General features: G+C 45.2%; 1 protein-coding gene across 1 annotated transcript in view; it reads right to left on the bottom strand.

The window, feature by feature from the left end:
* The window catches only part of MTX2 (metaxin 2), a 36,383-nt gene extending 27,696 nt beyond the window's left edge, over window positions 1-8,687 (bottom strand). Inside the window, exon 1 of the mRNA XM_075429605.1 lies at window positions 8,555-8,687. Coding sequence (XP_075285720.1) covers window positions 8,555-8,594 — 40 coding nt within the window. The 5' untranslated portion in view covers window positions 8,595-8,687. The remainder of the gene's footprint in view (window positions 1-8,554) is intronic.
* Between the last annotated feature and the right edge of the window lie 3,688 nt (window positions 8,688-12,375).

Below are 12,375 nucleotides of genomic sequence, written 5' to 3'. Positions count from 1 at the left end.
TCTCTAAAGTCATCACCATTTGCATGGATCAGTTTCCTTTCTGTTATGGTCTTCTTAAACACTTTTATATTAAACTTGCATAAAAAGGAGAAAAACTAAAACATCTGTATTTACCAGTTTGGTTCACATGGCATTAAAGGCCTGTTAAAACAGCCAAGAGGCAAGACATCCTCTATTAAAAATGAACAAAAAAAAGTTGGCATTGATTTGAATCACTGTATTGCAATATTACAGCTGGAGAGATTAACTTACGCATTATTTCCACATAGTTTCTTTCAGCCTCTCCCTAGGTACAAATTTGATTAAATTATAATGAGATACCTCAAAACTGTTTTCTCACAAGAGTAAACACTCCAAAGAAATTTAGTCTTACATCTGGGCAACATCCACATCCAACATTACTTACAAGTCTCCAAACATTATGCAGCAAGCATCGCAACAACCAGCAGGAAAACACTTACCTTTTTTGGTTTCCCATGAGTGGTGCTATGTGGGGTACCTGCTGCTTGCTATGTTCTAGCTGTAGCAACCCAAAGAAAACCACACGTAAAACTGTCCCACAGACTCCAGAAGGAAAGAGGATTATTAGCTGCTCAATGTTAAGATGCACCAAAAAGAAGCAGATGATCACTTCATTCTCTTTTCATAATATAAATCTGTCATATTTTCAAGTAACAATACATTGTTCAAAAAGAAAATGCCAGGGATTGATGTGTTTCTCTCTATTACAACAAATAAGTAGAGGGGTATATTTTTATTAATACAGTGAAGCTGCAGCCACTTTGGAATCAAAGCAGTTAAAAATCTACATCTCTTACATTAACAGTGATCAATAAAGGAAGTACGAGAAAGTCGTGAATTAGCTTCCTTAAGATCCACCAGTTCCACCCACCCACACTGAGTACAGATCAATTTCATGTAATTGGCCTGATCCTGTAAACTAACAAGTGCCAAAAAATAAAAGGAAAGCATCAGCAACTCCCTGGCTCTGCTGACAAAGGACCAAAAAGTGTTTCACAGTGCCTTGCCAAATGAAAACTACCACACAAGTTAAACAGTATTAGACAGTATGCATTAAATTATGTATCAAATAATTACATCACTTGCTTAAACCCATCCCAGGCCTCCTTCATAGAGATATTGCAATTCAGATAAATCACGACTGTTCAGTAATTTATCGATCAAGCAGACTGTCAATGTAAAGACTCAATCTCAACAGCAGTTCTCAAACTTGAGTTTCCTGTGGCTGCATCACTAAGAGTCAGCATGTGACATTACTGCAGCAGCCATTTAGCGTGACACGATCTGCTTCTTCACCCTCCAAGAAAGCTATTAATTGCATGTACTTAAGCATTAGCCCAGTTCTGTTCCCGTCTTTGAGCTGACTTTCCCGAGCGTAGGAGCTGTGGTTCAACCCTCCAGGGTGCTCAGCGCTCTCTCTGCTAGTGGAGGCCACAGGAGGGAGACGGCTCAGCATCCCTGTGCTTGCAGAACCATGCCTCCTGTCAGGAGAGGAGGCCAAAAAATGTCAACAAAATCAAATCTATAAATAAAAGTTGTTCCTAAATCAACATCTGGATTTCTTCAGAAAAATTAGAGAGTGTGCCAGCTAAATAATCTCAAAAGATTTATTTATAAAGTCCTGACAAGCTGGAGCTATTTTACTTATTCCTGATATTCAGCACAAATGCTCCATCTGAGAGATGATCTGTAATTCTTAATTATATCTTTTTATAGATCTCTAAATCAATCCCTTCCTTTTGTGCTACTTAAGACCCTTGCCCCTCTTTGGCCCTGACTCAAGAAGTGAAACTTGAAGCACAGGAGCTGTGAAGAGTAGGACAACGGAGGTATGATACTCATGAATGCCTTAAGTGCCTTACTGGACTGGGACATTTCTTCACCATGTTATCTACATTTGCATACTTCAAATCAGTCCTTTGAAAGCTCTCTTAGATTTAGCTCCCCTCTTCTCTGTGGTAGTCTGAACTCCTCCTCCCCTAAGGGTGTTTGGCAGGCAGTCTGAACACCACTTCTGCAAAGCAACCCAAGGAGCTCCCTGCTTTCTCACCCACAGCACCCCTACCCTGATCCACAACAGAGATCTTACACGTCTGTCCCACCAGACAGGACCTCAATATCCCATACCTGCTCCAAAAGCTGCTCCCCACCCAGACACACAACCCCTGCTCACCCAGCCCTGGCCCCTCTGGCCTTTCGTTAAGGCTCCCCTTCATTCTCTCTTTGCGAGCTTGCCCACAGCCCCGAGCGCAGCAGTGCCAGGAGATAAGAGTGATGACAACAGAGACTGTGCGTGTCAGAGTCTTGCGAAGGGTCAAGAGGGCTGAGATCCCTAGGCAGGAGAGCTCTGCAGGGTAGAAATGCAAACAGCACTGGTGCAGTCGGGGGTGGGGGGGAAGCCACTAGCAAGAGGGCAGATGCTGCTTCAGGGCTCACAGTCGTCAAGTCAGCCCAAACCAGACAACGGTATCAGCAATAGCACCTCGCAGGCCTGCCCCACCCCTGGGAAACACTGCAGGCTCGCTGCTTCAAAATCTGAAAACAATTATCCTCTTAATCATATCCTCACAGTCTTCCTCATTTCTTTCCCAAGGCTTTCAGTGAACACACTCCAATGCATCCAGAGTTTCTCCAGTCTGGCGTTCAAATGCAAAACAAAAAAAAAATTACACATGGGGTTGGACTGAAAGTTCTTGCTAGGGATGCAAGCATTACATCGGCTTCAATTTCATTACACAACAGCTAGAAGGCAGAACTGCTAAAAATTCCCATCTCTCAGCATTTTTACTTTCCAATTCAGTATACTACATTCCAGTTTTTTGGTTGGGCTTTTTCCCCCCAAAATGAGACTGGTATCAATTTTTCCTGTATTCTTTGCAGCACCATTGTATTTTTTTCCTTTGATGTTTCCAATCCTTCCTATGCATTTCATAGCTTTTACTACCACATGTAACTTCTTCCAGTTTGTACTAAAACATCCATGGTCACGTGACATCTATGTCGTTCTTCTTAATAACTAAAGATCGGAATTTTAAAATAACAACAATAAAAATTTCAGCACCTGGTGCAGACTTTCTCTCTGTCCTCCCCACGGCTTGCATGCACCTGCGGTTTCTCACTCGCTTTCAAAAGAGACAGCTGAAAATGCCAAGCAGCATGGCAACATGCAACACCTGCTCAACTAGAGCAAAGAAGGACAGCAACCAAGCCCTTTCATTCGTTCTTATTTTGAAAACGAAACAGCTCATCAGATCCAAACCTACAGGAGGAGACCAGGTTATTGCCTGGGGACAGTCAGAGAACAGAGCATCCAAGCACCAGAGAGGAAAAAAAGAGCAAGAAAGAGGAGAAAAATCTGGTTCCTCTCCAAAGCCGTTCCTCTAAGACCTCTTGTGAGCTGAACAGTTAGGCCCCTAAACAGCACTCGTAGCCAAAGCACTCTACAACTGATGAAAGCTCGCTTGCAAATCAAACTGGACAATATCAAATACATGTTACTTTTCGTTTCCTAATTTTGTTACCATTATTTCTAAAGCAATCTCATTTCTGGCATGAGAAGAGAAGATATTACTTTAGCAGAAAACACGTAACAATAAAATGCTGATTAGAGAAAGACTGCTTAGCCTTAATGGAGCCAGAAACAACTACAGAAGCATATTCTATTATAAACTGCAATTATATTGCTTCTTAAAAACAAGAAATAACAATATCTCAAAATGAAATATGTACTGTAGTATAATAATTGTGAAAGTCATTTTTTCCCTGACCTAAAAAAAGATTAGATAGGCAAGCCCCTCAAAGGATTGGTCCAAATCAAGTCATAAAACATATGTGTCTGAGCACGAATTGGCAAGAGCAGTGCAAGAGACTTGTTTACTGAAACTGAACAAGAGTTAAAGGGATTCCTTTCGGTTTGATTACCAATAAAAAAAAAAGCACACGTAAAAGAACACTGTAAGATAAATCATACAGACTGACAAATTCGGTATTTTCACATCACCTCTTTTTGACTACAAGCACCTCTGCAGCAGGCTTAAACAATCTGTGCTGCAGACAACCTACTATTACACAAGAATAACTATTTTGTTCACTTTACACGTGCCAGAAATGTTAACATTTACCCATGCACACGTTGATTCACAAAATGCATACTCAGTTTAAATTTTATGTCTTCACGTGCAGGAACAATTTAGGTGGCCAGGTTTCATTCCCTATGTATTTGTTCTCAGCCAAATTGCAGCTTGTCTCAATACATAAAACACACACACCAGAGATTTATTTTTGCTTTGGCATGTCACATTGGAGATACACTCACTAAGAATGTAAAATATCTAAAGGCAGAAGGGCATCTGTTTTTCAAACTGCATTCATTTCCCTTAGTATTAAAACTAGCCTAAGACTGTTGGATGTAACTCAACAGCAATAAACAGAAGCAATTTTCCAGAGATCAAAGGATAAACAAGGATATTATTTTCTCTCTTCTGATCATTGATCTAAAACTAATGTTTTGGGAGGAGAAAAAAAAAAAAAAGTAAAGCATACTGAGTAATCCAGTGATCAACTAAACATCTTTTCAACAATCTTTTATAGATTATTTGAGTAGTCAGCTTCTCAAAACTACTAGAGTTAGAAAGATTAATATTCTGGACCACCTGAAAGCTGGCACGTTAATTCTTCTTACAATATAACCACTCATTTCCTATCCCGTTAATATGTGACTGATGCTGAACTACTAAACAAATTCTCTACCATATTACCCAAATAATATTTTCTACAGTTCAGAAATAAGACGATTTAAAATGTGACATAACATGCTTGCAAATCATGAGGCTATGGAAATATTTATTATTCCCTGAGACACAGCATCAACCTCTTTATATTACTGAATAAGCGAAGAGCTGAATGGCACTGAAGCAAGTCTTTACTCCACATAAGGGATTTAGTCATTGCTTTGTATTTGATTACCAACGCACTACAGCAGCAGGCTATGCTCAGCATGTTCAGGTGAATGCACGTTGCACAGAGAGGGTGCTCAGTCACTGCAGCAGTGCAAGCGGGTTGAGCAACTGATGGGCATAGAACAGCTGAGCGCAGAAGGCACTTCTGGAGGCCCAGGGCCATCTCCAGTTCTGTACTGAGCATCTCCAAGGATGGAGACTCCACAACTGCTCTGAGCAACCTGCATCAATTTTAACCCATCCTCACAGTAAAAAAAGTTTTTCTTGCATTCAGATGGTATTTTCTGTGTTTCATTTTGTGCCGAGACAGTGAACAGGCACATCAGAAGTGAATGCACAAGGTGCAGAAAAGGTGAAAATAGGTAGTACTTTTAAGAAAAAAAAAAATCTAATACACAAGCAAGCCAGTGTGTAAAGAAAGTTACGGTCCTCTCCTCTACTAAAGCCCTTCCCTCAGCTTTTAAAACACTTCTAGAAAACAAACCATGCTGGTACAATAGTCTTTAAAACCCCTGCATGCAAAGACCCATGCTTTATAGCTGTTACATGTTAGAGCAGCGGTAGTTCATTGCAACTGCCATGACAAAGTGACCGTCTTCACAAACAGGACCCTCGATGACAACCCAATCAAATTTCATTTTTACAGACACAGAAAAAAAATCTCAATCATTCTCACAGTTCGATCCATACATAACAGAAAGGCAGTATTCACAACAACAGATATGGGGATAAGACACTATTAAAACAAGTGTCATTGTTAAGTGGTATTTTTTTCTTGCAGATACACCATTTTTCTTCCTCTCAAACATTCTTACTTTTGTGGGACATTTATATCTTGGTACCAGAATGAAATATTCTCTGTGTCTGTGCACTGTCTCGGGAAATCCAGAAGTGTGATGGGTATTGGCCAAGATCCCGGGTAACTTCTCTTTTTTCCTAGAAAAATCTTCCATATGAACAAATTGAGTGATTTCACTATTATTTAGTTTCAGTCTGGGCCTGGTATACAACACAGACAAGCTAGGAAGGCCACGACCCAGTGGCAAAGGTATTTTTTATTTTCAAGGCAGATAACTGCTTTTGACACTGATTCGCTTTTGGGAAAGCAAAGGCAGTGTCATAATTTTGTTTTAAAGAATGATTCAGTGGACAGGTCTGCAACAAGGATTTGCACTGTACCTTGAGTCACAGTAAGTAGCTGCATATCCATCAGAAGTACAAGATTAATAAAATAAGCACCAACCATTTCCGCTCTGCAAAAATAGAGGAGTACCGCCAGTATTATTCTATTAGACGTCTACGTATTATCTTACCTATAAAAAGAAAATGAGCATCACTTAACCTGTGACTGACGGGTAGAAGATGAGGTGCTGCTGTTTTAAGCTTATTAAATTGTAGGAGGGTCCAGAAGTACTTGAGCAGCTCTGATGCCCTCAAAGCACCACCTTAATAGCACAACTGTTAACATGCGAGCCTGAGACTAGTACAAGCAGCACTGCAATCACCCCGAAGGGGAGGCAAGAATCTCTCCAGGAACAGAGGAAGAATGCTTCAGCAAGGAGGGAAAGAGCCAGTTGTTGCAAAACTTTGTCTTCTTGTTCCAGTTTTTCAAACACACGTTTCCTTACACTACACTTAATTTGGATCTGTTGTATTTCACAATAATTTGCTTGTTTAGCGGGAAGTTGTTGAGAAGAAACACAGCACTTTCAACAAGAAAGCAATGAAGATCCCTACATGCAGTACAGTTTTAAGTTTGTATTTGCAATTCCAGAAGAAAAAGTAAATATCAGCAAGCTGTCACTCTAGAATATTCATAAAGGTCACAGAGCAGAGCAATGCAGCAGAATCAACACCTACTCACATATGTCATAGAATCACAGAATGGTTTGCTTTGGAAGGGACCTTATAGATCATCTAGTTCCAAACCCCCTAGGGACACCTTCCACTGGACCAGGTTGCTCAAAGCCCCATCCAGCCTGGCCTTGAACACTTCCAGGGAGGGGGCAGCCACAGCTTCCCTGGGCAACCTGTGCCAGTGCCTCACCGCCCCCACTGTAAAGAATTTCTTTCTTATCTCTAATCTAAATCTACCCTCTTTCAGTTTAAAGCCATCACCCCTTATCCTACCACTCCACGCCCTTGTAGAAAGTCCCTCTCCAGCTTTCTTGCAGGCCCCTTCAGGTACTGGAAAGCTGCTCTACGTTCTCCCCCCAGCCTTCTTTTCCCCAGGCTGAACAGCCCCAACTGTCTCAGCCTTTCCTCACAGGAGAGGTACTCCAGCCCTCTGATCATTTTTGTGGGCCTCCTCTGGACTCGCTCCAGCAGGTCCATGTCTTTCCTGTGCTGATGATGTCGTTACCCTTGTGTTTCACCATAAAGGCTAGCAAATGGCATGAAGCAATGCTGATCATCACTGTATTCTCCACATCCTGAGGATGCAGGGCTCTGGCCCTTAGAACATAAGCGCAGCTTGTGCTAATGCCTGCCAACCCAAGAGCCCAGCGCAACTGTCTGTGGCTACCTCTACACACCCAGATTCAAGATCCACCACCTTCACTTTAGCTACCAGTCAGGTGCAAGCCTGCTCTGGAAACTGTACTTTCATAGTAGAGAATCCAACTTGGACTCTTACACCGGAGCCTCTACTGAGCGGCAGAAGGCCCAGCTCCTGGGACAAAACACCGGCTTCCTTCTCAACAGGTCAGTAGCAGTTAAAATGCTGTTTCCTTGCAGTGTTTATTGCTTGTGAGCTTGTGCAGCAGCAAGAAATTGGGAACAGAGAATAACCAGTAAGGAGAAACTGGCCAATGAACGGATTTTCAGCGTGCAACATACTAAACGTACTTGGAACTCCCTAGTCAGGAACTACCCAAGGCGCACGGGGTTTTTTTCCTTCACAGCAGACTCATATACCATTTTTCACTAAATAACCCCACAGTGACACACACTGCTGCTTCACGACAAGGCTCACACCCAGCCCGCACGTCCCAGCGGCTGCAGCAGACCACAGGAGCGCTCACATGCAGCAAAGGTACCGGTACCGCCACATTTCTTGGCTTCACGAGAGCAACATCGGAAACACGGCACGCGCCGGCGGGGAGCGGGCGGCACCGAGCTCTCCCACACGGCCGGACTCCACTCCAGCTGCTGAAACTACAAATACGATGCGGTTCTTTGGACCACTGCAGAAAAGCAAAGAGTTTCAGGGACAGGGAAGTCATTAAGCCAAAGTAACGAGGCGCCCCAGCACGGGCAGGGGCCACGGACGCCGCACAGGGGGGGCCTGGCGACCCCGCACCGCTGTGCTCTGCGGGGAGCCGTGCGGAGCGGCCCGCCCGCCCCCGGAGCGCCGGGAGACGCGCCCGAGGCCGAGCTCCGTGCCGCCCCGCCCCCTCCCCGGTCCCTCGGCGCCCCAGCCCCGCCCGGAGGGGTCACCCAGGGGAGCGAGCCCAGCGCGGCGGCTCCCACTCCGCCGCCGCCCTCCGGCCCGCGGCCCGGAGCGCAGCGCCTGACACGGAGCGGGGCTCGGCCCCGGCGCTCCGGGCCGCCACCCGCCCGCCCCCGCCCCTCACCGGCCAGCTGCGTCACGAAGGCCTCCGCCACCAGCGACATGTCGCGAAGGGCGGGCGGCAGCCGAGGGCACGCACAGGAACCGGGCGCCGCCGCGGCAGCGACTGCATCCGGGGCCCGCCCCGCCCCCGCCGCCGGAGGGGAGGGAGGCGCAGGGGCGGGGCCGTTCGTCGCGCGCAGCGGGCCGCGGGCGGGGGAGGGGCGCTGCGAGGGGCGCGCGCGGGTGGGCTGGCGCGCGAGGTTCTCGTGGCGCTCTCCTCAGCGGAGCCGGGGGGGGGGGACACACGCTCACACCCTCCCCCCTGCACCGGGGCCCCGCACCGGGGCAATGGCGGCGGTCCGCCTGCGGGGAGCAGTCAGGGCTGCGCGGGATCAGGAGACCAACATCAAAAAAAACAAACCCTTTTTTTTCTAAAATACTGTGGCTCGGACAGAGTCCCCAGCCCCAGGGAACGGCTGCTGCGGGTGGGAAGCCGGATTAACGCGCTCCGTGTGAGGCAGTAGCTGAAGGAGCTGAAAGATGCAAGTTAGACGATTTTGTGAGAGATTCCCAACAAGGCGTTTTGAGGGTTGTTTGGGTTTTTCTTAAATTCCGCGTGGAAAGGCTGTTGGGAATGCCGTGGCCAGCTGCCGGGCCTCCCGAGACAGGCGACTGCGGCCACCTTCAGTCCCTCTGCCACTCATCCGCTCCAGCACGCGTGAGGGCTTCATCCCAGTAGTTCTCAGCAGAAATGGCTAAATACGGTTTAGAGCCTGGAAGCAGAAGAAGGGCCAGCCTCTGACTGCCTGACAGTGCCACGCTGGCTGCCAGCCATTCTTCCCCGACAAACATCAACAGAAATGTTCCTTCTGGCTGTACGGCTGTGGGATCCATTGCTCCCCTGGACTGGTTCGGAACAGTGTACAAGCTGGACCATCACTTGTTTGACCTTTAAAACACAAATGATGGAGGAGGGAAGGCGAGGTGGGCGTAGCGTGACCTGAATATGACGGGAGGCTGTTCTGAGAATCTTAGGTGCTTGCTTTACTGATCATACTGAATATTTTCTTTCCAAGGTCTTGGTACCAAAATGCTTCCTGAATTGTCTTGAGGACAGTAAGCTGGAACTAAAGGGACTCAGTACAGGGTACAGCTTACTTTTATTCATCCAAAGTTAAGTTTTCAGAAGACAAACTGCATTTTGAGATGTACACCTTGCCTTTAAACAACTACTAATTTCTTAGTCTCAATGCCATAATAAAAAGACTATCCAAAGATTGGAAAAATGCCGTGAAATTAAATTACGCATCCAGTATGTAGATTACAGAGAAGATAGTGGATATGTGAAAGACTTGTTCCATTATTCTGCAGTGCCTCTGGATCTTCGTTTCTTTCGCCACACTTTACTGAGAATTAAGACTATCTCATTTTATCGAACAGGCTTAATCTACTGTGAAGGACAGATAACACAATGATATTTCAGTGTTGTTCAGCAAGATCTTAAATCTTGTAAGTACTAGAACATACGGAACAAATAAAGAAATGTATCAATGTTTGCAAAGTATATGAAAGTCTTCTGGTGACACTTACTATTGAGTCACTAAGCGTCATTACTACATATATTCTTCATGTGGTGGTGGAAGCATGCTATGAGAGCAGTAGCAAAAGCAGAAGAGCCAGTAAACACATTGGAGCAATGGGCTGAGGACAGAAAACAGGGATGTGGAAGAGGACTGATTATTTTAAAATGCTGATGAAAGCTACATTTGTAGTTACAGTTGCAAGTTGAATAGCACCAAAATTACAGAAACTCTGAGCAGTCTTCAGAAGTTGAGTGGCTTTGTCTTAGGAGATTACAATAGTCTTAATTAAGCTGGTGTGTCCTAGCTGAGTCCTTTCATCACTAACAGTACTTAGCAGGCCAAAACCACAAGACAGGGTGCAAAATTTGCCCTAATAAGGCTGAGCGTGAACTAGGTATGAGCTAGGCCAGATCCATATGTTAGCACCCGGTTAAAGAGGCAGGTTTCTCTGTAGAGCTCGGTTTGATACAAGGAGCTCATCTCCAGAAACGGAGGTGGATGATGCAAAGTAAAGGAACAGAAATCAGGAAGTAATCCAGCAAGTACCAACAAGTGCATACCAACAGAAATCTATCGACAAATCCAGTTAGCCAAAGCAGGAGGAGAGCTGAGTGGAGCTCAGCCCGTGCCTCCAACACGTGGCAGGACACTGATGCTCAGGCTCCCTTCTCTGCGGCAGGAGATCGGGGCGGTGTTTTTTGTTTCTGCATTCCCACTCTTCCTCCCTGCTCCCACCGAAAGGACTGTTTTAGCAGAGTGTCTTGTAGGAAATCCTCCAGGGAGATCTCCAGTGATGATAGATAGTAGCAATGAAACTGACTCCATCACCGCTTTCACCTTTATTGGATATGCCTCTCTCCTCCCCCGGCTTTTTGAGGAAAGGCATCGCTCTTGTGAGCCTGGCTTCCTGCAGGGCCTGCATGTGAATCATTTCTTCAGCTGGCCACACCGTTAAACTTCTTTCTGGTAATTCTTGCTCCACGCCACAGAAAGCTCCCCAGCTTTCACAGATTTTGAAGGTGTGACAGCAGATACCAAGGTGCTAGTCCCTCTGATTTCAGTGTGGAGAGAAGGATGCACTTTCAGATAGGATTTCAAGAGAAACCTAAAGGCAGAATTAGGCTGTCCCTTGGGCTTTGCATTTCAGAAAGTCAACCGGAGTAGATCTAGCAGAACTATTACCCTTTAAGGAGAGTCTCACCTTGCACAGGCATGCCCAACACATGGAGTACAGTTTTCTCACAGCCCATGTCTCCACATGGACTGCCTTTACCAGGTAAGGTATTAACTGATAGGGTTAAACCATCTGCTGGGGAAACAGGACTAGGCCATATATACATATGCTCCATTTTAAACAGAATGGAATTTGAATAGGATTGATCTTCTGCCTAGGGAAAAAAGAAAAAAAAAACCACAACCCAGACTGTTCTCATTAGTTCCCTTTAATATTATTTAGGCAGCTTTTAACATGTGTTTAATTTGTATTGTTCTTTTATTCCATGTTAATATTTAATAAAATGTATGGCATACCTATACCTACAGTGTAAGTCCCTTGCAGATAAAATTTTTAGGCATATCTTTACAAGAAGAATTGGGAGATGGCAATGAAAGACCTTTTTTCTCCTGCAATTTTGTAAGCGGTTTGCTTTTTAACACATCCACTATTGCTGGCCATTCAAATTACAGTCTAGCTGGTCAGGTGTGTATGGCAGCAAGACGTAAGATTAAACAAATCACCACAAAGTGGAGGTATTTGAATGAGTTTCTTCAAACTTGAATTCTGCTAGGTGTCACACGAAGTTCTCAAGTTCATGAAGCCCATTACAGGCTAAGTCCAATCTAAGGTTGATACAATGGTATTGTGTGCCAAACACTGATCGCAAACATTCCTCTTCAGAGTGCTGTTGAGGTGGTAGAGGACACTGCAGAGTTGTTCTGTGTTGCGATATGACCTTTCTTCATCCCAAGACAACCGGCTGGGGCCACATGCTGCTCAACAGACTTCATCAGAGCACTTTCTCAGCACACGACTGGGGACCTCTGCCCAAACGGCTGCTCTCCATTTCCATGGAGCAGGTCTCTAACAAGTCAGGCCTTTCCAAGACACAGGAGGAGTGCTGACAGTTGTAGATTCAATTAGGAATGGTTCTCTCTGAAAGAGAACTGTGTGGAAATTTCACCAATGAGTGCAATCTCTGAACACTCCTTGTGTGGTACGGCTGGTGTTTGAGAATAGGCCAAGCGGTAGCGAGAGACTGCA

Source organism: Opisthocomus hoazin, chromosome 9 (genome assembly GCF_030867145.1).
Source record: "Opisthocomus hoazin isolate bOpiHoa1 chromosome 9, bOpiHoa1.hap1, whole genome shotgun sequence".
NCBI lineage: Eukaryota > Metazoa > Chordata > Aves > Opisthocomiformes > Opisthocomidae > Opisthocomus > Opisthocomus hoazin.
The sequence above is the reverse complement of the archived record's forward strand: the minus strand, read 5'-3'. Positions and strand labels throughout refer to the sequence as shown.